Source organism: Epinephelus lanceolatus, chromosome 13 (genome assembly GCF_041903045.1).
Source record: "Epinephelus lanceolatus isolate andai-2023 chromosome 13, ASM4190304v1, whole genome shotgun sequence".
Taxonomy (NCBI): Eukaryota; Metazoa; Chordata; class Actinopteri; order Perciformes; family Serranidae; genus Epinephelus; species Epinephelus lanceolatus.
This window is the reverse complement of record NC_135746.1, coordinates 17,575,503-17,600,241: the sequence shown is the minus strand read 5'-3', so window position 1 is coordinate 17,600,241 and position 24,739 is coordinate 17,575,503. Positions and strand designations below refer to the sequence as shown.

Genomic DNA, 24,739 nt, shown 5'->3' with positions numbered 1-24,739 from the left:
TGTGATTCTCCAGCGTGGTGATGTGATCGACATCATCAGTAAGCCACCCATGGGGACATGGATGGGCCTGCTGAACAACAAAGTGGGCACCTTCAAGTTCATCTATGTGGATGTGCTGAGTGAAGAGGAGGAGAAGCCCAAGAGGCCTGTGAGGAGAAGGAGGAAGGGCCGACCACCCAAGCCCACATCGGTGGAGGACCTGCTGGAGCGCATCAACCTCAAGGTAAAAGACCGCCATGCACTGAATACACAGTAAGTTAGAGTTACAGCATCATGTCAGTTCACTTAGGCTATGCTTAGACAGCAGGCAAAAACGGCCCAAATGTGATGTGACTCAGATCTGTTTTTGTGGATCTCATGAATTCTGATCCCCTTATTTTGATTTGGGTGTCTTTGCTAAGCTCCGCCCCTTTGCGATGGTCCAACAAGCTGTCAAAGTAAGCATGGAGAACTGAAAGAGTGATTCCAGAGAGAAGCAGACAGAGGGGTCTACAGTCTGTGTTTGAAGGATATATCCAGCATGTCAAACTGACTCAGCAGCAACAACAGGTTAAAAAGACAAAGATAGTTAGAAGCTAAAGCGGAACTATAGGCTACAGATCACAGTGTAAAAGTGAACCACCACATCACTGCTGATCGCCACAGAAGACGATGAATATAAAGGGAAACTTTGCTGATATTGAAACAGCTGTGTGGCATCACAGTGTGCGCAGAGGATCCACCACCGGATCTCTGCCATCGGACCGACGGAGAGCTCAGGGCGTAGCCAAACAACGTTCATCTGCGCACACTGTGATGACACAGAGCTGGTTGAATATCAGCAAAGTTTCCCTGCTTCCCTTCACTGGTTCCTGTACAGCAGGGTCGGTCTTTGTTTCACTGTTATAATCATTAAAAAGCAAAAGCAGCATGTGTATACATTCAGTAGGCTATATCTTCAGGAGCTAGCTAGCTAACCCTACACTTTTCAGGGTTTGATTTTGGTTTTGGAACAGGGAAGAAACGTATATCTTTTTCCAACCTCTCCAGGTAACGACGTGCCCCAGGCGCAACATTTAGCTCCAAATCCACAAAACCAGCCTGAAATGACTGCAATAGAGTCAATGGAGCACAGCTGTGTTGTTGTCGGACCCTGGCTAAATCTGCATTGAGCACTAAGACCTGCAGTGTGAATGTAGCCATGATGTCTGTGAAGTTTTCAGTGGCAGACAAGTTTACATTTACCTTCACTTACCAGGTTCATTGCATAAACTCGAATTGCCCAACGTGAGAATTGCCACCCATCTGGAACCTAAATAAGAGAAAACAAATCTTAAGAAGTAAATCAAAACATTGTTTTAGTCAAATATCTTCCAAACACATTTCCAGACAAGCAGAGATAAATATAGTGAGGGCAATTACAGGCTGCACAGCTTAGGATGTTTGATCCGACACTGATGCATAAACATTAACACCCACATTCTCACGACCACGCCCCAACAAACAACTCTCATCTTTCATCTGAACCTACACATAGCTGTGAGCTTGATTTCATCTCCTCCCACTCAGGCAGCCAGCGGGCCTCACTTCCCCAAATAGAGAGAGAGAGAGACTTTGTGGGCTGAGTGTTTTATCTCCGGCCAGCCTAATGGCCAAGTCGCAGATTAAAGATCCAGAGTGCATTATTAATGTCACAGCGCAGGCTTCCCAAGCTGTGAGTCTGGGTGTTACAAGTGCATCAGAGCGTCGGGTCCCCTTAGTCACCACCGGATTCCTGGAGTGGCACTTTAACAACATTTTAGAGTTTCCACTTTGCAGCCAATATAGCAGGAATTTTAACTACTCTGTTCCTTAAGTTGTGCTGATGATGAAAAAGTAAAAATAAATTCCAGCCCCACAGTTCTGCTCCAAGATAAATGATCTTTTCAAGCACCATTTGCATTCAATTATTCAGCTTGTGTCGACATAAGAGGCCCTTGCTCTTTTTTCGTACTTAAATATTAAACTACTTTTTTTTTTCACTGCATAGGAACATATTAAAAACATGGATTGCATGGTCGTGACACACTGATCCAGATATCTACTCCAGATAGAACTAAATGGCTTTGCTTATTTCAAGATCAATCATAGACAGCAAATACATTTAAGATGAATTAAAACCTAAATAATCTACTGTAGTATTAAGAGCCTTTATCTTAATAATCTTTGGCAGTGGTTAGCATTGTTGCCTGACAGCAATAGGGTTCCTAGTTCTCTACCATGGGGGATACCTTCTGTGCAGAGTTTGCATGTTCTCTCTGTGTCAGCATGGGTTTTCTCCAGGTAGTCCAGCTTCCTCCCACAGTCCAAAGACATGCAGGTTAATTGGTGACTCTAAATTGTCCGTAGGTGTGAATGTGAGTGTGAATGGTTGTCTGTCTCTATGTGTCAGCCCTGTGATAGTCTGGTGACCTGTCCAGGGTGAACCCCGCCTCTTGCCCAATGTTAGCTAGGATAGGCTCCAGCAACCCCACAACCTCCAACAGGATAAGCAGTTACGGTTTTAGTGTGACCATCACAACATTCTCCGGATCAGTGGTTCTGGTGCAGCCACGGGGTCCAGATTTGTCCTTCGTCATTAGTTTTAAGGTCCGCACAGTTTAACACATTCAGCGTTATACTTGTGTTTGGCCATGTCGCCAAGCTAGTGTTTCTGTCTCTGTCTAGTAGCTGTCTGTTATTTACTCACTCTATAGTAGGAAACAACACTTCAAAATAAAAGCTCTATGCCAGAAATACACTGTACTTCAAAATAAAATGTGTTTTCTACAAACTCGACACGTTTGTGAGTGACTTGTGGTCCATTCAGAATGGGCCCGCGATCCACCAACTGGGAACCACTGCTCTAGATGACACAATATTCACTGTAGTGGGTGATTTTTTGTACTTAAATGTAAATGTTAAGAAAAAGTTTAATTGCCTGAAGGAATAACTCACTTCCCAAATGACCATTTGTTTATAAGTTACTCACAGTGTCATGATAAATTCATTAAGAAAACTTTGTGTAATTCAAATGTCATTTATCCAGTTGTATGTTCAGTACTTCATAAACAGACAGCTCTTTCTGACAGGGAACTGAACTATAGGTAAGACTTATCAATGCTCTCTTCAAAGCCAGACTTCACTGACAAAAACAGTAATTTTACCTTGCTGAACACAGGAGCTGCTGGTCAACTGCTGCCTCCATCAGTAAATTAGTTTGTGTTGTTGTGTGACTTTGGTGTTTTAAAGGGTTAGTTTGGATTCACCAAAGTGTCCAGACCAGAAGCTCCTGTGTTCAGCAGGGTAAAATTACTGTTTTTTGTCAGCGGAGTCTGGCTTTGAAGAGTTCAGATGTCTGTCGGAAAGGGCTGTCTGTTTGGAAATTGATGAGCATACCAGTGGATAAATGAGACTTGGATTACACTGCACAAGTTAAGTGAGAGTTTGTAGACAATGTTTTGATGCAGTTTTGCTGTTGCAGCCCCTCTTACTTCTCCTACTTTTCTAAGTTTTATGATTCTACAAAGTGCTTGACATATCAGTTAAAACAGACGAGACTAAGGAAATAAAAGACAGTCTAAATGGACTTAAAACTCAATTAAAATCAGGAATGGCTCTCCAAGAAAAGTATGTTTTCAGACAGGACTTAAAAGAGATCACTGACTCGGCTGACCTGATTTCCTCAGGCAGACTGTTCCAGAGCCTCGGGGCCCTGACAGCAAACGCTCTTTCCCCTTCAGTTTTCAGCCAGGCCTCTGGAACAGACAAAAGACCTTTGCCCGAAGACCTCAAAGTATGTCCAGGCGTGTATGGTACTAAGAAGTCGGAAATGTAGCTGGGACAGGGGCCATGAAGTCTTAAAATCTATTCTAAAACATACTGGGAGCCAGTGTAAAGAGGCTAAAACTGGAGTGACGTGATCACGTCTCTTGGTTCTGGTTGAAATACTATATGAGTTATGACAGGACTGTCATAGATCAAAGCAGTAAGAATATTGTTGTTGTGTACTTCCTGGAAATGCTAAGCAACATTTGGTTGAGATGGCAAGCCAACATTTAAGAACACACATCAACGGTGCCTGTGTGTAACCATAAAGTGTAAAATCTCCACACCCCTGTAACTCTGGGGCCAGATTGGTTCTCTGCCAGATCATGTTTGGATCTGGAGCGTGTTTAAGTTTTGGATAGACTAAAAGAAGATCCTGTGAGTGAGAGGAGCCGGCTGCCTGTGTTTGTGTTAGTTGGTGGTCCTTTGTTTAGTCCCGCATCATCCAGCAGAAATAGACACAGGGACACACAGTTTTCTCTGTGTGGACTCCACCATTGTAATTGATGGTCTCGCTGGTGACACACAGTCTATGTGTTCGTCCAACAAAGTGTGTGGGTCACACAAACACGGAGCCCAGTTATATCCAAAGTGGAAGCAGTTATGAGCGCGTTGAATGATAGCATCAGCTGACTGTGCACTCACACTGGGCGTATCTGGATTTTAAAGTGTTTGTTTCTTTGTCAGATATCACGGTGGTTTGGGTGACTGGCCTCAGTGCTTGTTTGTGCTATTGTGTTAAACTTTGTCTTGTGTGGTTGAGGAGCACTTTGATGTAATCGTCCCCACCTTCAGTTCTTCTCGTTACCACATCATGTTGGCGCGTTTCCCTTTCAAGTCCTGTTTGCCATTTCGGTCGCAGCCAGAGCAGCTCGGGATTGTTGCCACACACTCCACACTGTTCCTCGATTGGTACGGCTAACTCCCTAATGTTGCTGCAACTCACTTTTATTATGTGCCTGTCAAAGAAGTTTGTGCCGAATTAATGTGTGTCGACAGTTGAAGCAGCCATAACCGAATTAGTCATGGCTTAAAGTGATTACATGCCATCTAAAACTCCGAATAACAGTTAAGCTTTGGCTCACTTGTGATAAAAATACAGTGTGGATAGGAAATTATGAGCAGATGACAAATGTGTACCCCACTCTTATTTTTTTCCCTCCTTTCCCCACCTCTGTGTTTTTAATTTTATGCTTCTACCCCCAAACTTTTTGTCACTGCTCCCATGACTCACATCCAGAGTGTATTTTTCTTTAGTCTACTGTATTTTTCTTCAGTGTTTGGACTCAGACATGATGTTTCTGTCATGCAGGAGCACATGCCCACTTTCCTGTTCAACGGCTATGAGGACCTGGACACGTTCAAGTTGCTGGAGGAGGAGGACCTGGACGAGCTGAACATCAGAGATCCTCAGCACAGGGCTGTGCTGCTCACCGCTGTAGAGCTGCTGCAGGAGTACGACAGTAAGTAGAAAAACATATTCTGGATAGACGCGTGAGAACACACTCAGGTGATCGTTCTGACTCACCCAAACTCCCTGGCTGTATAAAGGATTTATCATATCCGTATTTTGATGAGGGTTAAAGAGATTAAATTCCCACATGGTCCAGTAATACAAGTTTTGATTTATTTTGACAAGGCGCAGCTCCTCATAGAGTTTCAAGTATGTTTTTTTGTTTTGTTTTTCTGTGACTAAGCAACCAATGAAATCTAATGACTAATGACCTTTCTGGTCAACTAACATTTGGTCGACTGTCATAGGGCAGCCCTTGTGGATCCCACTGTATTCGTAAAAAGTTATGATACTTGGGATTCCCCTGTGGCTTTGGGGTTAAGATGTCGACCATGAGCTGGCGTCCTCCACTAATAAAAGAATGAATGCCCAAAAATACCATTTCAAAATGATGGAATAGTGTTCAGCTCTGATTTTGATGACATTTCTTTTTTCTTTTGTATTCTCAGGCAGCAGTGATCCAGAGCGCAGCGGCCTGTCGGGCTCCCAGGAGAAGCTGCTGTCCGAGGGTCGGGGCCTGGTGGGAGACTCCCCGCGAGATTCTGGGTGCTACGAGAGCAATGAGAACCTGGAGAATGGTAATGACAGCTTTGAGTAGCCTAGACCAACAAGACCACCTAGCCTTGGTGTAGCCTAGCTGTACTGTAGTGCCACAGCGACTCCTTCACCTCTTTCCTCTGTGGGCTTCCACCTCTGCTCCATCTCTTGCCATGCTTCTGCAACACCTCGTCCACCTCACTCCTCTGGACCAGTTCCTGCCAATCAACCCCCCCCCCCCCCCCAAACCTTTCCCCCTCTAGTACGGCCGCTCCCCTTATCACCTCATAACTCTATAAACTTTTAACTATCCTTTCACGCCACTTTCTTTACCACTCTTCCATCTTGTAGGCGTTCTGTGTCAGCAGTGCCAAAGTCGAGTTGTAACTGAGAGGGCGCCAGGTCCAAGACCACTAAGCCTAGTCCACCCCACAATGCTGGGAGCGCAGAGGGAGAGATCCTCCCCGATGCACAGAACTGTTCTGATGAGAACACACTCACTGCCCAGTCATGGATTCCCATTTCCAGCTCTTCTGCCTGTGGATGCGAGGCTGGTAAAAGGATACCGGGAGGATGATGATGGGCTCAGAGAGTATTTCTGTTAAGTGTTTTTAAGATAGAAAAAGAGCTTGAAGAGCAGCATGTCGATAAATGCTTGTTGTTGTTTTTTTGCGGTGGTGATTCTACAGGCTGATAAGGCTTTTAAAAAATGTATTCATCAGGTTACAGATCACAGCTGCCATTTAAATCTTTGTCTTCATACCATTTCAAGCTGTCACTCTGTGTTTATAGTGACCATATTGCACAACAGCCGAACAGTATGTGCCTAAAAAAAAGATGTGGATGGAAATATTTTTAAATAGTAGTGCATAGATTGTAAGAGAGGTCTTATTTGTGACATTTCTTGTTTGGTTTATTTTTGAAACTGCTCTTTTCCTCCTGCATAAGACTGTATGCTTTCTTTCTTCCACACACAACATGCTTTTTAACCATAACCCATAAATCACAGCTCTGTCAAACCTTGTCTTCTTTCTATAGCTGTTGGGTTCCAGTCTAACTGCTGGGTTTCCCCTTGATGTGTATGTGTCATTCAGGTTTCAACAGTAAAGCGTGCAATCTGCCACAGTAGAGATTTAAGTTGTGGAATAAAAGCCACTTCTTTTAAAAAAGAAAAAGGACTCTGGTGCTGCTTGCTTGTTTTTTATGTTTCGCCTTTTTTCTCTGTCTTTTTTTTTCTCTTCCTGCCACTAAACGCTGTTCACAAACCAGCTGCATAACATTTCGTAAACATTCTGCATCTCTTCTCGCAGTTTCAGGGCTCCACAGTTCCTCTACCTTTACAAACTCATAAAGTTGTTTGTATATTGCAGGGTTTATTTGCTGAAACTGCCACTATATCTACACAATATTACGTTAGATATATCATGTTTGTCATCCTTTTCATGTTGCTGCTAATGGCATTTGCTAGAATCTAACATGGACAGCCGAGTCTCTGACACAGCTGTCAATCATATCAATCACTGCTGTGAACTGCGGTCAAACTAGGCAGCGCTGATCAAATATGAATCAAGATTCTGTAACTGCATTGCCTATTTCTTGCTTCAGATGTATTCAGACACATATTTTAGTGTACTGTTTAGCTGTAAAATGAGAATGTTTGTGACCTGGCCAGTGGGCGTGTTTTGTTTTTGCCCTGGTGTTTCCAACATGGCAGCTGGGTCACAAACTTTCTCATTTCACAGCTAAACAGTACACTAAAATATGTTTCTGAAATCAACTGAGGCAAGAAATGGGCAACGTCGTAACAAAATCTTGATTCATATTTGATTAGCGCTGGGTCGTTTAACAGTTAGACGGCAGTTCATGAGCAGCGATAGCTGTATTAGCGCTGGGTGTCACCCTTGTGCCTACTCCGAGCCAATTTTCAAGGGCGTGGTGGCCCATAACCAGTAACGCAACAAAGATATTGACAGATGTAAAACTCTGGCTAAACAGTACACTAAAATATGTTTCTGAAAACAATTGAGGCAAGAAATGGGCAATGTCATAACAGAATCTTGATACATAATTGATCACCGCTGCCTAGTTTGACAGTTTGACTGCAGTTCACAGTGATTGACATAATAAACAGCTTCGTTATCTAAAGCCCATTTCAGACCAAAGATTCATGTTGAGACGAAACTGTTATAGAATGTTGCAGAGAAAAGTTGCAGCAGTGTGAACTGGATGGAAGCCAGTTGATGGTGTCACCTGCAACTCAGCTGGTCAAATCGCAGACAGCTGCTTTTAAAACGTAAAGTGCATCACTTATTTATTATTAATACAGTCCATCTGATGCTCATTTATCTACAAATGCAGTTGTAAGCAGTATCTCACTATCACTGTCCTCATTCATGATATCAGAAGCTACAAATAACATTCAGCCACAAAATAAGCCTTAAAGGCTGGAAATCAGAACGGAGATACAGAGAGTTATTGCATAGAGATGATACTCCACCTCATCTAGTTGCATTGGCATGCAACGGCAGGTTTTTAGAACACTGCAGAACGGTGCAACTTTTGTCTGAATTGGGCTTTAGAGAATCCTCAGCTCTGATTGGCTGCGAAAGATTCTTACAAATGCCATTTGAAGCACTACGAGAAGGCAGAAACGTGGACATAGTGACAGTTTTTCGCAAATATGACAATTCTTATCATAAAAGTTACCAACTGTAGTTTTAATGGCTGTTTATGAATATTAATAAGTCTAGAGAATTGGCAAAGGAAAACATTTAATTAAATATAAATAATAAAAGGTAATTAAGAATCATAACACAAACTGTGTCTTTTAAATGTTCTCCTTTCACTGTAGAGCCCTGAGTTTGCTTTTTAATCAGTAGACTTCGTTTAACGTATGTGTCTGCTCCAACTTCCTGTAACTAGATGTAGTACTTCGTCTTTACATCATCAAATAACTTTTATCAACTTTCACTCATCATTTTCATATGCATATATAATGTGGTGCTCAGTTAATTAAAAGTTGGATAATGATATTCAGTCACTCGTCCCCATTATGCAAAATATATACATATAAAAAATGACTCAGAGCTTTAGGTTTTACCGTATTTCATGCATCTTGAATCTATTATTTCTCATTTTATTTTAATAAAATCAATGAATTTATTTTATAAATATTTATACAGTCTACATATTGTCCTTATTACATTTCAGTGTGTGATAGGAGACAGAAGTTTAACATGTAATACGTTACTTAAATGTCACTTGTATTAGTAAATAGCCACACATTGTCAGCTCATATTGCATTTTCAACCTCCTCCTGCTCTGATTTCATGTCTAAAAAATCAACACAACACTTTAAGTAAATACAGTAGTATCTCTTGGAGCTGTTACTATAACCAATTTTCCTTAATTGGCAAACATCAATAGGATTAGCTTTTTTGTGACGTTTCTGGGAACTACTGAGATATTTTACGACCTTCCATCTATTGAACTTCTTTCTGTCATCCCGCCATTTAAACTCTTTGGCAGGCCACACTATGTGGCGCCCATCCATTTCATCCATCCATTTTGCTCTGTAAGCCAGAGGATAGATGGTAAGTTGCTTCAGCCTTTTGTTTCCAATGTTTCTGAACTCTCCCATCCGGATATCTTAATTTGGGATTGCTTGCTATGACAACAACCAATCAGCCAGTTCGTTCATGAGTCAAAAAGCTTATCTTATCCCAGTGGCACTCCACCCTAATTTCTAAACATGTCTCTGCTATTTTTGACTGTGGTTTACAGGTAAGTCTTAAACAATAAGAATGCAGTGCTTATTTGAGTAGATTTTTTTCAAATAACTTGGCTCTCGTGAACTAGTTAGAAATAATTAGTGCTGTGAACATGTTTTCCAGACATACTTGATCCAGCATAAATAAAAGAAAATAGTGTTGCAGCCAAGGCAGCAGAATACAGTAATGCTGAGTCATGTGAAGTTAATTAGCACAGTTGATTTTTATACACTCATCGGCCACTTTATTAGGTACACCTTGCTAGTACTGAGTTGGACCCTCTTTTGCCTTCAGAACTGTCTTAATTCTTGGCAGCATAGATTCAGTAAGGTGCTGGAAACATTCCTCAGAGATTGTGGTCCATATTGACATGATAGCATCCATGATCTCCCGTTCCACCACATCCCAAAGGTGTTCTACTGGATTGAGATCTGGTGACTGTGGAGGCCATTGGAGTACAGTGAACGCATTGTCATGTTCAAGAAACCAGTTTGAGATGATTTGAGCTTTGTGACATGGTGCGTTATCCTGCTGGAAGTAGCCATCAGAAGATGGGTACACTGTGGTCATAAAGGGATGGACACGGTCAGCAACAATACTCAGGTAGGCTGTGGTGTTTAAACCATGCTCAGTTCGTACTAAGGGGCCCAAAGTGTGCCAAGAAAATATCCCTCACACCATTACACCACCACCAGCAGCCTGAACCGTTGATACAAGGCAGGATGGATCCATGACGCCAAATTCTGACCCTACCATCTGAATGTGGCAGCAGAAATCCAGACTCATCAGACCAGGCAACATTTTTCCAATCTTCTATTGTCCAGTTTTGGTGAGCCTGTGTGAACTGGATTGGCTGATGAACTATTTGCGTTAACGAGCCCTTGAACAGGTGTACCTAATAAAGTGGCCAGTAGTGTATTAAAAAGCAGTGTGTAAGATTTTTGGGGGATTTAGTGGCGTCTAGTGTTGGGTTGCACTTGGGTGAAAGTGTCTACGTGTCGTTACTAACAGAGAATAAATGTTTTCATTTTGCAGGTAAGAGCAGAAAGGCTTCCCGTTCCAGTCGTTCCTCAGCCGGCCTCCAGTCTCCAGACTACCCCACACTGCCCATGACCCTGTCCACAGAGGCTCTGCAACAGAACAACAAGAACCAGCGCACAAAGTTCCCCAAATGCTTCTTCATCAAACCCTCCCTGAAGGGCTTCAACCTGCTGGGGATGCGCAAAGCCCAAAGACGGTCCCCCATCCAAGCCAGCCGCAGCTGTGAGGACCTGGACGGACCCCCACAGCCCGTTGGACCTTGGAAACGCTCCCACTCTCTGGGAGATCTGCACTGGGAGCAGAACGTTGATCAGAAAGATCTGGGTGTGGAGCTTAAACTCACCAAGGAAGCACCCAAATCAGGCAACAACAGCCCAGCCAAGGTCTGTAAAGATGAGGGTTCACCAGCTCAGAATGGGACTCCCACAGTGAGCCCAAAAGGAAGGGCAGACAGGCCACCCGTGCCCTCCCAGCTGCCTCTCCGCCCCCCTTGTCCCACACCCCAGTCCCCCAACCCTCCAGAGCTCCTCTCTAGTCCTACTCCAAGTCCCCCTGATTCTAATGCCAGCGGGGAGAGGGTCATCCGGACTCACCCCAAAAAGCCTCCAGTCCCTCCTCCCGTTCCTGCCAAGAAATCTAGGGAAAGACTCGCCAACGGCCTGCGTCACCCACCTCTCTCCCTGCCTTCCTCGCCATCACCCACTCCCTCCCCTACCCACTCCCTCACCCGTTCTCACCCCAGCAGCCCCGTCATCCGCAGCCCAAGCTTCGGTGCCCCAGCTTTGCCTGCCAAGACCCCGAGCACCCCCGCAAGCCCCTGCGCCACCTCATCCGCCTCATCCTTGGGCGAGGAGTCAGGCACTCCACCAGCAGTGCAGCCCCCATGGTTTTCAGATCTGGGGGGCAAGGTTGCTGTTGCAAGGAAGGTTTCTCATGTGAAGATGAGTCCTGACCTGTTCACCCTCCTGGAACAACGGCTGGAGGCTGAGGGCATCGATCTTACGGAGGAGCCCTATTCTGACAAGGTTAGCAAAGAATCATTAATCTAAACATGAGACAAGAAAAATCACCTCACAGTTTAGATTACAGATATATTTGGCATGACTTTTGATTGTGTTGCAGATCGATAAGTACACAGATGCACCATTTGTATTCAGTTAATAACCTCATACACTTGATATTCAATTCAAAGTATGAAAACTCCCAGACAGACTTGTAGTAATTCATTATTCTGAACTCTTTGTACATGTAAGTTTTTGTGCTGATAGATAATCAAGAAAAACATACACACACTAAGGTTCAGAGATGAGGTGAGGAATTCTATTTAAAAACCACATCTTAGCCGGCTCATAACAAAGTCATATGAAATCATATTTCCATGGTTAATGTGAAAATGGGGCTCCGGGACACCTCTGGGCTAAACGTGTCTGGCGTCAGGCTCTTTTAGTTTAGCATCATAACATGCCTTACTTAACTCAAGTCATAATTTAACTTCAGCTTGGATCCAAATTACTCAGTCCAACAACACCAGCGGCTTACTTTGGAACTCATTTAGTTTAAAAATAGAGACTAATAGAGTCTAAAGTTTGTGTGTTCCTCTTTGTGTGCAGATGCCTTTTTGTTTGCATTTGTGAGAGAGTGTGTGTGTGTGTGTGTGTGTGTGTTCATGATAATAAATACGCTGCCTCGAGCTGAGGGAAAGACTGTGGACTGAGTCTCACTATGATGCGGTTCAGACTGTTAAGTTTATGGGCTGAATCTTACTGAAGGCAGACGGGGTTATAAAACCCTCTGCCACTCGCCAGACCCCAGGCTGGGCCTCTTTAACATGGTGGAGCCCCCGACACTGGCAGGAAAACAACAAACACACACAGAGGCATCAAGACAGGAGGTGAGAAACAGTGCGTTAGACCACAGCACAGCTCGGCTGTATTCTTATTAGTCAGAAGTGGGTTGGCAGGAACATGAGAAGCACGCTGCAGCTGCAGTAGCAACATGTAGGGTCTGAACATAAAGGCAGTAAGTGGTGTCAAAGGTCATACAGCTCTAAATATTTTGAAATAGATTCTTTCCATATGGTAATTAAGCTGTGCAAAAAAGAGCATTTGGCCTTGGTATTGAACATGAGCACTTTCTGACAACAAATGTTACCACAGCACTGAGGATCTAGAACAATTAAGTCTTAAAAGTTGGCACTGAATGTTCGGTTTGCCTCATTTTAATTACTCATTTATGAGACATTTGCCTATATAAATTATGAGAGGAGGAGGTTTCATTTCATTTTTCAGTTTTTTAGGCAATATTTAAGTTTGGGAAGTTGTTGTAAACCTGCTGAAGATGTCCCAAATGACATTTTTCCTCTTACCTGTAGTGCCATTAGTCAGTCTGGATTGTTTTGGTGTGAGGTGCCGAGTGTTGGCGATATCAGCAGTAGAGATGTCTGCCTTCTCTTGGGCTGCCCCCAACTAAGAATTTTCCTAGTTGACCAATAGTCATCATTTAGGGCCATTAGTCAAGTAGCCGCCCGCATGTTTACAAAATTAATTGGATTATGGACTTATATATTTTGGGCGGGGCAACACAATGGTTTGAGTTGAAGATGTGAGAAAGAATAGTATCAGTAACATTGTTAACACTGTGCTACATTACAGAGAAATACAAAACCGTACTAATGAACCTTCATTAATATAGGCCTATATTTTATCTACAAGTGCACGTCACACAATGAGCGAGCTGGCTGTTAATGACGCTGTCGGCTAATGGGCATGTAGCTACTTCCATGTTTCAGATGATGTTTCACATCACGTTTGTAGTCGACCAATGAAGATGAGTTTACATATCACCTTGGGTTCGTCCTTCACAGGGTATGAAATTAACTAAATATTTTGGGGGCAATTTTGGCCCCCACGGTCTAAAAAAATGGGGGCATTTTCCAAATGTTTGGGGGCCATCAAAAATTGTAATTATGTTCTAACAATAAGCACATGAAAAGCAAAACCAACTAAGATAGTGTCTTCACTCTTCAGTAGAAACCACTATAAATGAAATAAATAATGGGTTACATAAAGTTATGATTGCAAAATATCACTCAGATTTCCTATAATTCAACCAGTTTAAATGTGATGATTTAACCATTAATCTACTGATAGCAGTACTAATGTTTCACCACATTACAGTTACTTTTACTGTTAAAAAGGCCAAATTACTATAAATTCCTTAGATGCAATCCTGGAAGTAAGTTAATTTAAAATTTAACATTCATTCTACCTTAATTTTTCATTAATTTGTCATTGTGTAGACACAGATCACCCAAGAAATGGTTAATTTATACTTATGGTACAGCAAAGCCCCCTCCCCTTCTCTGTCAGATTACTCTCATGTAATCAGTGCAATCTCGTTGATTATGTCTGGAAAATGAGTTGTAGATGTGACGGTAAATTAATTTAATGAAAATAAAATGATACTTTAATGTCAGATTGTAATACTGTTAAAAATATAAATACATATAGTTTTTTCGAAAACCTGGGGGCAATTTTGGCCCCCGGAACATGGCTTTTGGGGGCATTCTTGGATAAATTGCGGGCCAAATGGCCCGTGGCCCTCGCTAATTTCTGATACTGGTCCTTCACCTTCTCAAAATGATCCCACACTTTGAATTTCCTGCCCGACATGTTATTGACTAGCCTGTGGAATAACCGCAGGTACCAGCCCTGTAAAGTAACATGACGTCTGTCTGACTGCTGAGCGTGGCCTCTTCCTGTGTCTGTCCTTTCAAATTAAAGTCCCATGGTCCAGTCATATAGGCTTTGATTTATTTTCACAGGGTGCCGCTTCTACTAGAGTTTCATGTTTTGTTTAGTTTTTTTTTCTGCGACTAAGCGACCAATGAAATCTTGCTAACTAATGACCTTTCTGGTTGACTAGCGTTTGGTTGTCTATTAGGGGACAGCCCTACGTGGAACTAGATGTGTCTTGGCTTATTGAGCTCAAATCATCAAAAAATAAGATTTGAACAACTCCAAAACTATGTCTCTTCCCAGAAATCATGACTCAGTCAGTCAAGATAATCCACAGACCTTGATGTGAGCAGTTTTATGTAAGAACTATTTTCTTTCTGCCGAACTAAACCCACAAACCGAATCACTGCGCAGAGGGAAGCATGAAACTGGTACATGCTTTCTGGAAAGAGACACTGCTGTTGAGGGGGTTTTTTGGCGTTTGAGCAAAAACTAAGTTCTGTCTAGTTCTATTGAGAAAAGGCAGACGTCACTACTACCGGTATCTCCAACACTCGGCAACTCACACTAAAAAAAAATCTAGGTAAAAGGAAAAATATGTATTTTGAATTCTGGAGTGAACTGTCCCTGATGCACTTTGGAATATTTTATCCAATTTAAAAAGAAAGCGGTCTAGAAAAACATGTTTATATTCCTAAAAATAAACTATGCAAAAAGTACAATTGTGGTAAAGGTATCATAATGGTATTACGAAATTTCAATCTATCTATCAATTTTATCCATAGGAACGATAAGAGAGAATAAAACAATTACTGTATGTCTTAAAACATGTTCATTGTTGGCTGCCTTAAGGCATCTGGCCCCGTCTTATCCAAGCAGTACGCAGGGTACGTTTGTATGACCTGCTCTCCATCCCTCTCTCCGGAGAGATCAGTTCCTCCACCCACCCACCCTTTGATCCTCAAAAGATCTGCAGTCCAGTTTGGCCAACCAAAACCAGACCTGGCTGGAAACCTGCCATTGCTCCAGGTGTCTACACAAAGAGAAAGAGGGAACAAGAAAACATGTTGAAAAGGTTCAGCAGAGCTTTCAGCCCAGCTTCATCGCTCACATAGCCACTGCTCATATAATTCTTTAAATAGTCATCTCTCCTATCCTAATCTTTTCCCTTTTATTAGTGCAAAACAAGATAAAGCTCACCGGCAGAAACAGACCTACAAAGCATGATTTAACTGTACTTTCAGTGTCAGTAAAAACAGGGATTAGGGTGTTGATGATTAACTGTACAAGAGCCAGTACAAAATACACTGACCTGAGTTTAATTATAGACTCTATATTCTGCTGTTTGTCTTCATATGTCTCCGACTCTCTTTAGAACTATGCTCATTACCTCAGCAGAAGATGTTCTTAGAGCAGTAATTTGACACCATTAGTCTGCTTTGTTCAGTCATGAACAAACAGATCTGTGTCCTCATAATGACTGTAATAAGTCAAAATGCTTCATGTTGTTTCACACTGCTTACGTCTGACCTAATGTCTTCGTCTCTGAAAACACAGATTTGCATTTATCCGTGTGGTTTAAATGCAGTCCTCTTTAAATATCCCTTCATGTTCCCTTCTCTCCTCCAGCATGGCCGCTGCGGCATCCCCCAGCCGCTGGTGCAGCGTTACTCTGAGGATTTGGAGCAGCCCGTCAAGGATGTGGCCTCCACCATGGACCAGCTCCGAGTCAAAGAGCTCCGTAAACAACACCGCATGGCTGTAAGGCAACAACACTAAGCACTTCATATCAATGGAGACAATGTTGGAGGGTGTTTTGGAGTTATAGAGCTATATAAAGGCTTGGTTAGGTTTCCTAGAGAGTACAATGCAGGCTGGAAAATAGACCAGTGGTGACAGTAATTTCCCTGGACCTGAGGCTGGCGCCTGAGGAGCTGTGATTATTGTGCTTGCTTATAGCTGTGGTTGGTGACTTTTAAAAATAAGTTTTTCTCATTTTTGACAAATGACATAAGTATATGAGACACCTAATCTTTGAAAAAATCGTGTTCCTCTGCCTCATCTTAGTGCTTCTAATGGCTTTTGCAAGAATCCACTGTGCCTGAATGGACCAACCAATCAGAGTGTCTGAGAGAAAGTGAAGTATCAGAGAAACTGTTCAGCTGTAAAATGAAAAGGTTTGTGACCTGGCCGGTGGGTGGTAGCTTAATTTTTGCTTGGGTGTTCCCAACTTGGCGACCAGGTCACAAATTTTCTCATTTTACAGCTAAACAGTACACTCTAAAATATGTTTCTGAAAACATCTGAGATGTGATATAGGCAATGCAGTTACAGAATCTTGATTCATATTTGATTAGTGCTGCCTAGTTTGACAGTTTGACCGCAGTTCACAAGCACTGATTTACATGATTGACAGCTACATTAGAGACTCCTCTGCTCTGATTGGTCGGTCCATTCAGGCACAGTGGATTCTTGCAAAAGCTATTAGAAGCACTAAGATGAGGCAGAGGAACACGATTTTTTCAAAGATTAATATTTCAACAGCGCTGCATAGTTTGACAGTTTGACCTTAGTTCCCAAGCACTGATTGACATGATTGACAGCTGCGTTAGAGAATCCTCTGCTCTGATTGGTTAGTTTTGTTAGGGGCCTTACACATGCTGTGTCTTTAACTGCCTGGAAAATGCGAGGTTGGGCACTGGGCGCTACTCCTGTGTCTACTCTGTGCCAACTTTCAAGGGCACGGAGGCAGGTTGCATCTGAGGTTGCTAAGCAACCTTGACAAGCATCGTATAGCCTATTTACCTGAAATCCTGAGTGCAGAGCTGATCTTCCAGGAGCTGTTTGTGTAGGCCTATCGTCCATGGAACAGATGTAAAGCTCTGGGTAGCCCTGCATCAAAATAATCAACTTTTCCATGTTTACCACAGACTGATATTGATGGAAGAAGAGAAAGATATGTCGGCTGTGATTGGTTGGTCATCATCACAAGACATGCGGTGCGCGCTGCTGCGTTCCAAAAGTTGAGCTAGGTTTATCTTGAGGCGCAGCCGTCATGCCCTGAAAAATAGACACTCAGGAATGCGTGCGTGCCATGACGGCGTCGCTCTGGCATTTGAGTGTGCCTGCCACGAGTCTACATTGAAAACAACGGATTTCTGGGCACCAAAAACGCAGCCTGTGTATGGCCCCTTAAGGCACAGTGGAGTCTTGCAGATTCCATTAAATGCAATAGGCAGAAGAACATGATTTTTTTAAAAAAAATAATATCTGTCTCATGTAATACTGCATGGATGTAGTGGCAGTTTCAGCAAATATGAGAAAAAATGACCTACAAAAATCACCAATTGTAGCTTTGAATATCTCACAAGCTAAGTAAATGTGTAGGGAATTTTTAATGCATTATTATTATACTTTACCACGACTTTACATGATTTGTCCAAAACAAAAAAAAAGAAGCTAAAGTTGACATTTGAAAACCTCACCACAGATCTCTCTGTATATTCACTAATGCCTTTTTACCCCACTGTGTCACACAGATTCCCTCTGGAGGTTTGACAGAGATGTGCCGGAAGCCTCTGCCCTCAGGTAACATCAGCACCGTCTCTGACTGGCTCACCTCCATCGGCCTGCCCATGTACGCCACATCTCTGGCGGCGGCGGGAGTCGACACACTGAGTCGTGTGGCCTTGTTAACAGAGAGCAGCGTGTGGGAAGCAGGTGTGCGGGATGAAAGACACGCCCGTCGGCTGGTCAGTGAGGCACAATTGGTCGGCTCGCACAAAGAGGTGCAGTCCTAACTGTGCTGGTAGAGTCATATTAAGTAACAGGTATAACTCACTGGTCAGCACTATCTCATTTAAACATGGTCAGTAGGCGGGTGAAGACAAGTTGGCCGCTGGACTCGATGATCACACGAGTGACCGCAGCACTACAGTACTTCCTGTCTTGCATGTGTCAAAAGATTCAAGTGAGTCCCCATGCTCTCTGATTTTCTTTCTTTTATCACTCCTTTCTCAAATGTTTACGGCGTTTGGGAGTTTCTCCTAAGAGCCAAGACAAGATATCAGATGCCTTTTTTAAAAAAAGACTGTAGACTCACTCTATGGGATGGCTTCCACTCTGAAGACACCCCCGAAGTCTTAAAATAAAGACTTGGATCTGCCTTGAAGGAAGATAGCACACTCTTTTGTAGGATGGATGTTTTGGGGTTTTTTTAAATACAGAAAGGACGGTTTACTTCCTGCATATTTCATAAGTGCTTCATTTTAATCCTTTGCGGCAAGGCAACATTATCTGAGGGTCTTTTACGGAAGTAGCTCGGCCAAAGTGATTCACTCCTCATTCAGCTTTTCATTCCCACTAATAGGTTCATAATGACACAGATCACTTAGTGTCTGGACTTCTAATCAACTAAACACACACACCAAACTCTGAGTAACTGGTGGTTTTGAGATGGCTTATTTTGTATCATGTTTCTGTATTATAGCATAACGCATATCTTAATTTTAAAATGATTTATATGTTAAAACTTGTGTTTGCCTTTTGAATGTTGCAGCCTTATTTCGAGGCCAGCTCTCAGTCATTTCTAAGCTGAAACAGCTGACGTCACACCTTTATATTTCATATTATACTGTGTGTCCTATTTTACTGCATATCTTGGATGCACGATTTGCGCCGGTATGAATTCAAGTCTTACAGAAAGCTGTTTTATTCCAGTAATCACAATCAGCTTTCACAGCAACAAAACATTCCCTGTGCATCCAAGCACGTTTTAAGTTGCCTTACCATTACGAATGAATAGCTTCATCACATAGAACATATGTATAGTGTTGACTATACTGCCAGGCTGAACTGTGCTGAAGGTGCGAGCCTCTTTGTTCCGAATGTGTCTGAGAGATAATTGAGATTTCATACACACTCAACCACATCATTTTAGCTGCACACATGGACGTGGACCACAGAACATGCCCCCGATGGATTGTGGTTTCTATACCAGCGAAGCTCAGATGATAAAGCAACAAACCCAGAGGCACGACACAGACGTCGTCCCGTGTTCAACGTCCCTGTTCAACACATTCGCTGTACATGTTCCATACAGATGGTTGTGGGACAAGAGAGGGAGTATAAAATGTTCTGAGACACAGCTGACATCTGGGCTGTCATATCTGGAATTTATTGGACTGTCTACACTTGGTTACAGTGTTGAGGGGTTTGATTTACAGCTGGATAATAAGCTGTTTGGGGCTTTTTAAAAACACATTATACTGTAGCTATAATCAGAGCCGGTCTGAAATTCTAAATTGGAATTTTCTAAAACACACTGAGGATGGATAGTAAGGTGGTTATATCAGGTGAAAAACTGACCTCCAAGGTCAGCATACATGTACGGCGTGATTTTACCAAGTAGGACATGTTCCTGGATCAACATTCCACATTGCAATCAATCAATCACAGCCCTGTCTCATCTGTTAAACTATACAAAATTCTTAAAAGCTACTGCAGGTTTAGTGAGTTAGCTTGCTAACTAGGGAGGCTATGCTAACAAGTAAACTTGCCAATACACTAGAAAATTAGCAAGTAAGCTTGCCAAGTAGGTAGGCTATGCTAAGCTAACCAACAGGCTAGATTATTGTTGACAAAGATTAAAGATAATATTTTTCAGTTGCAAATAGCTGCAAATCACCACATTTTCCCAGCCTACCTAGTTAGCAAGCTAACTAACTGCTATGTTGGTATCCACATTAACAAATTTTCCAAAATCAGCCTGATAATGATGGTCCCAGATAAACCTAAACAAATCTATCCAAAATCAACATGGAAAAAAAGGAGGGGACATGTGTTAATTGCAAGAATTTGCAACTAAGAATGCTATTATCCTCACTCATTGTAATGTACAACTTATATGTTAGCATAGTCTACCTAGTTAGCAAGCTGTTTTGCTAATATTATAGCCTATTGGCAAGGTTACTTCTTAGCATAGCCTACCTAGTTAGCAAGCTGTTTTGCTAATATTCTAGACTATTGGAAAGCTTACTTGTTAGCATGCATACCTACCTAGCAAGCTAGTTAGCTAATATTCTCGTCTATTGGCAAGGTTACTTGTTAGCATAGCCAACCTACTTAGCAAGCTAACTCGCTAATATTGTCAGGTTTACTCATTAGCATAACCAACTAGTTCAACATCACTGAGGATTTGGTTTAACTGTACTAACTTCAATTTGGAAAACTAGCTTAGCTCTGAAGAAGCTGAAGTGCAGGAGCAGCACACTGATGATGTCAAAGGGCTGTGATTGGTTAATTGCAATGGTCCAGGAATGCAATGTGGGATATTGTTCCAGGAGCATGACCTACTTGGCAAAATCACATTGTGCTGCCAGCATACACTATGACACTAAATAGTTTTGTAAATCAGGGAAACACTGAGTCGGGTCAGCCTGTTACAAAATGACAGGCTAGAAACAGAACAGAAACTAATATCCTCTTTCATTTGCGCACTTTGCATAAATTGGAGCTAACATTTGTGTTTTTCTCTCTTTTTTCTAACAGCAAAGTTCGATCTTTCATAGTCAGAATTGAACTGAATATTCCATGGAGTTCACATTTAAACATTTGACCAAGTGTTATTGCTAAAATTAGAGGATTTTTTTTTTTTTGCAGTGGGCACTTGATAGGTAGATGTTTGATGCCTTTTTCCTCTTCAATCAAAAGTGGTGCTCTGAGAAAGCGAGGGTGGGGGTCGTTATTATTAAAAAAAAAAAAAAAAAAGTAAAAGACCCAAGAAGTGTTTTGTAAAGAATGAAAATACTGACACTGTAAATGCACTTTAGAGGGTAAATCTAGCTGTTTTATAGGCGGAATTGGCTACGTTTGGTTCACAGGTCCATAAACGGACGTTTGTTGTCAGGTATTGTAAAGGGTTTCAATGGGTCATGCTGGTATTTTATTTTAGTATTGAGTTCCCAATGCCAAGTTTGATAACCATTCACGGGTTAACCTGTTCCAGCTACTCACTTCGTTTGTTTTTTGCAGTCTTATAAAAAAAATAAAATTCTTAATTACATATATGAAATGCTTAGCAGACGTTGCACATTCTGTATATGTAATTGATATTTAAATAACTTATTTTTGCTTTTTTTTCATATCAACTGTAATTAGCTGTACTATATGAATAGCAATACCTTCCTGCATAATGCATATTGCTTTAGCCAGTGAGGAACTACAGTATGTATTGTAAAATATGTGTACAAATTATTTTATTTGGTTTTCATCTACCTAATGATTGTCCATACAGATTTGCTTGTGTATTGAAACAACAAAAGTAATGTCCATAACTATTTGTCATTCTGAAATATAATAAAAACTGTTTCTTGCCATACACTGGCCTCCTGATTCTCACTTTACACATACACACACACACACACACACACACACACACACACACACACACAGTAGTGGGAAGATTTGGGCATGGACTGCTGGCTCTTTTCATCCATGTGGTTAACTGTGACACTGGACGTTGGCCTGCTGATAACTTTCCCTAATAACATTTTGAAATTAAAAATGAAAAAGCGTGGATGGGCGACAAAAGGAATAATAACACCAGACCTGATTTGATTAAACACCGCCTGGCAAACATGTTATTATTTTATTCTTAGATTTAAGAAAAGAAAATAATCTATTGTTCATTCAGGGTTTGGGCAAATGTAAAAAATAGAACACAATGCTGTGACCTTTAATGGGACGTGTACTCTCCAGTATCTCTGAATAGCAGCTCCTGTACTGTCCTGTGCTGCCTTCCAGTCACAGTCGGATGTTGGAAATTTCCATGTCCAATATTCATACTTTGTATCATTCATATGTTCACTTATTTAAATAGATAAAAAAGATAGCAGGACAAGTTCATGAAGATATATGTGTAATATTAATATTGTTTTGTAAGGCAAAGACAATTGATATATTTTTCATATGGTTTATATTTTTAAGTCACGGATAATTGGTCATTTATATCTTATACTAAGACAATATTAAAAGGTAATAAATGTATATGTAGAAAGGTCTCAGGTATAAGACTTTTATAAGGTATAAGGTATTTATCTAAATAAGGAAGGTGTCTCTTTCATTTTGCTCAATAAGATTTTGTTTCCTTCCACTCCTTTTTGAATGTGTAAATCAGCCCTGTTGTTAGCCGTCCTTTAGCCATCATCAGCCCCGTTGTTAGCCGCCCTTAGCCATCATCAGCCTCGTTGTTAGCCATCCTTGTGCCCTCATCAGCCCCGTTGTAAGCTGTCCTTTAGCCATCATCAGCCCTGTTGTTAGCCGTCCTATACCTACCATCAGTCCTGTGGTTAGCCATCCTTTAGCCGCCCTCAGGCCCATTGTTTGCTGTCCTTTAGCCATCATCAACCCGTTGTTAGCCTGTCTTTTAGCTGTCATCAGCCCTTTTTTTTTAGCCATCCTTTAGCCATCATCAGCCCGTTGTTAGCCTGTCTTTTAGCTGTCATCAGCCCTTTTTTTTAGCCGTCCTTTAGCCATTTTCAGGCCTGTTGTTAGCCGTCCTTTAGCCCTCATCAGCCCCATTGTTAGCCGGCCTTTAGCCATTTTCAGGCCCGTTGTTAGCCGTCCTTTAGCCATCCTCAGCCTCGTTGTTTGCCGTCGTTTAGCTGGCCTCAGCCCTGTTTTAGCCTGTCCTTCAGCTATCATTAAGCCATCCTTTAGCCGTCATCAGCCCTTTTGTTTGCCGTCCTTTAGCCGTCATCAGGCCCATTGTTAGCCCATTGTTAACCAATCGTTTAGCCGACATCAGGCCTGTTGTTAGTTCATCCTTTAGCCGTCATCAGGCCCATTGTCAGCTCGTCCTTTAGCCATCAACAGGCCCGTTGTTAGTTTGAGAGAGACAGCCAACGAGCTTGACGAAATGCCCAAACGGAAGTATAACACAGAATGTATCAAACTGTATGGACCTTGAACTAATGACGAGGTAGAAATCTTTATGTGACATCCTATCAGGGACCAGATTTGGCCCAGAGCATAAGTTGAGTATCACTGGTTTACCATTTACAATGTAGGCTTCCATGGGCGCTACCATTGTTATGTGACATCAGACAACTGCTTCTTTATGAAGTCAGGGTAGATGGATTTGCCCGCAGTTTACAAGTAGGAACCCTGACTCTGAGTGGCGTTTCATTGTACTTTTTCTAGTAGGTCAGAAATTTTCGAGTTCCAAATTGTCTGGAATGCAGCATTACTATACTGTCAAAGGTTCAGTTGGCGTTTGCAGCTATAATATCAAGGAGCTTAACAACATTGTCTTGCTGTGTCTGGCTTGTTATGCCTTCTTTAAAGAAACCACACACATCTGTTCAAGACCAAGACAGCAGAGTTCCACTGCCTCACTGGCTCTTGTTACAGTACAGCTGTTGTCAATGAAACCACAAGCAAGGGTTTCTAGTCTTATTCATGTCAGGAATCCCCAAATTGGTACTCAGCAGAGCATGGACCCCAGTTTGATAAAATTTGGTCCCAAAAAAGAGATTTTACTGGCATACCTTGTCTCTCAGCTGGTGTCTGGTGTTCTTCTCAGTCGAAGCAGACATAACTGAACAAGCACGTCTTTTAAAAAGAAGAAGAAAACCTGATTAGTGTGTCTTCCTCGGCTAGTTGCTTGTACCTTTAAGACAGGAGTCACTGTCCAATAATTGTCCTTCATACAGCTGTAATAAGCAGTTAACTCCCAGTTCACGACTCTGTCTTCCACAGATACAATTGCTCATCCAATTTAAAATGTCTCAGGAGGGGAAGACGAGACCTTATTGCAATGAGGACTTTCTGCCTCGTGTTTCTCACCATTATTCTGAACCACCTTCCTCTGCAGTGTTCGTGCATGGCCGTACCAGTGTCTATATACAATCTAAAATCCCTCAAATTCTGCAGCGGGATCACAATATTTCACCGTAAAGGAATTAGATTTTATTTTAGGATTCCTACAATGACTCCTTTCCTTTTAAATTACTGGATCACAGCATACTTTATCACTACAGACCATGAATAATTAACAAACACAGAGTCACAGGAGAGCAAGAATAATAGTCCTCATTCATAAACTGTAATGAGTGTCGCACTTTTATCGATCCTTATAGGGTAATTCTCTTGCCACTTGTTTCTCTGCAGAAACAACAGAAGTCACTCAAGTAGTTCCTCTGAAAGTTTGTCAAGTCTCATAAAGTTTACTTTAGTGTTGGATGACAAATCCAACTATTTGAATTTGCAGCCCCCAGGTTTATTCCCCCTGCACAGAAACCTATTGATTCTTAATA

The 24,739-nt window shown here is 41.9% G+C and overlaps 1 protein-coding gene and 1 long non-coding RNA gene across 15 annotated transcripts in view; one reads left to right on the top strand and one right to left on the bottom strand.

The window, feature by feature from the left end:
* The window catches only part of sash1a (SAM and SH3 domain containing 1a), a 261,100-nt gene extending 239,299 nt beyond the window's left edge, over positions 1–21,801 (top strand). For 11 of the 13 annotated variants that reach the window (XM_033648953.2, XM_033648952.2, XM_033648956.2 and 8 more), the window contains 6 exons: positions 14–223; positions 5,138–5,288; positions 5,788–5,916; positions 10,681–11,711; positions 16,053–16,184; positions 17,963–21,801. In XM_033648953.2, the coding sequence (XP_033504844.2) occupies positions 14–223; positions 5,138–5,288; positions 5,788–5,916; positions 10,681–11,711; positions 16,053–16,184; positions 17,963–18,223 (1,914 nt within the window). In that variant the 3' untranslated portion in view covers positions 18,224–21,801. Of the gene's footprint in view, positions 1–13; positions 224–5,137; positions 5,289–5,787; positions 5,917–6,226; positions 7,051–10,680; positions 11,712–16,052; positions 16,185–17,962 lie in introns of those variants that run through there. The other 2 variants (XM_078173814.1, XM_078173815.1) reach the window with 1 other exon arrangement.
* Positions 1–24,505, bottom strand: part of LOC144466532 (uncharacterized) — a 28,143-nt gene extending 3,638 nt beyond the window's left edge. For both annotated transcript variants that reach the window (XR_013493137.1, XR_013493138.1), the window contains exons 1-2: positions 23,972–24,505; positions 1,235–1,291 (exon numbers count right to left, since the gene is read on the bottom strand). This is a non-coding gene — a long non-coding RNA (uncharacterized LOC144466532). The remainder of the gene's footprint in view (positions 1–1,234; positions 1,292–23,971) is intronic.
* Between the last annotated feature and the right edge of the window lie 234 nt (positions 24,506–24,739).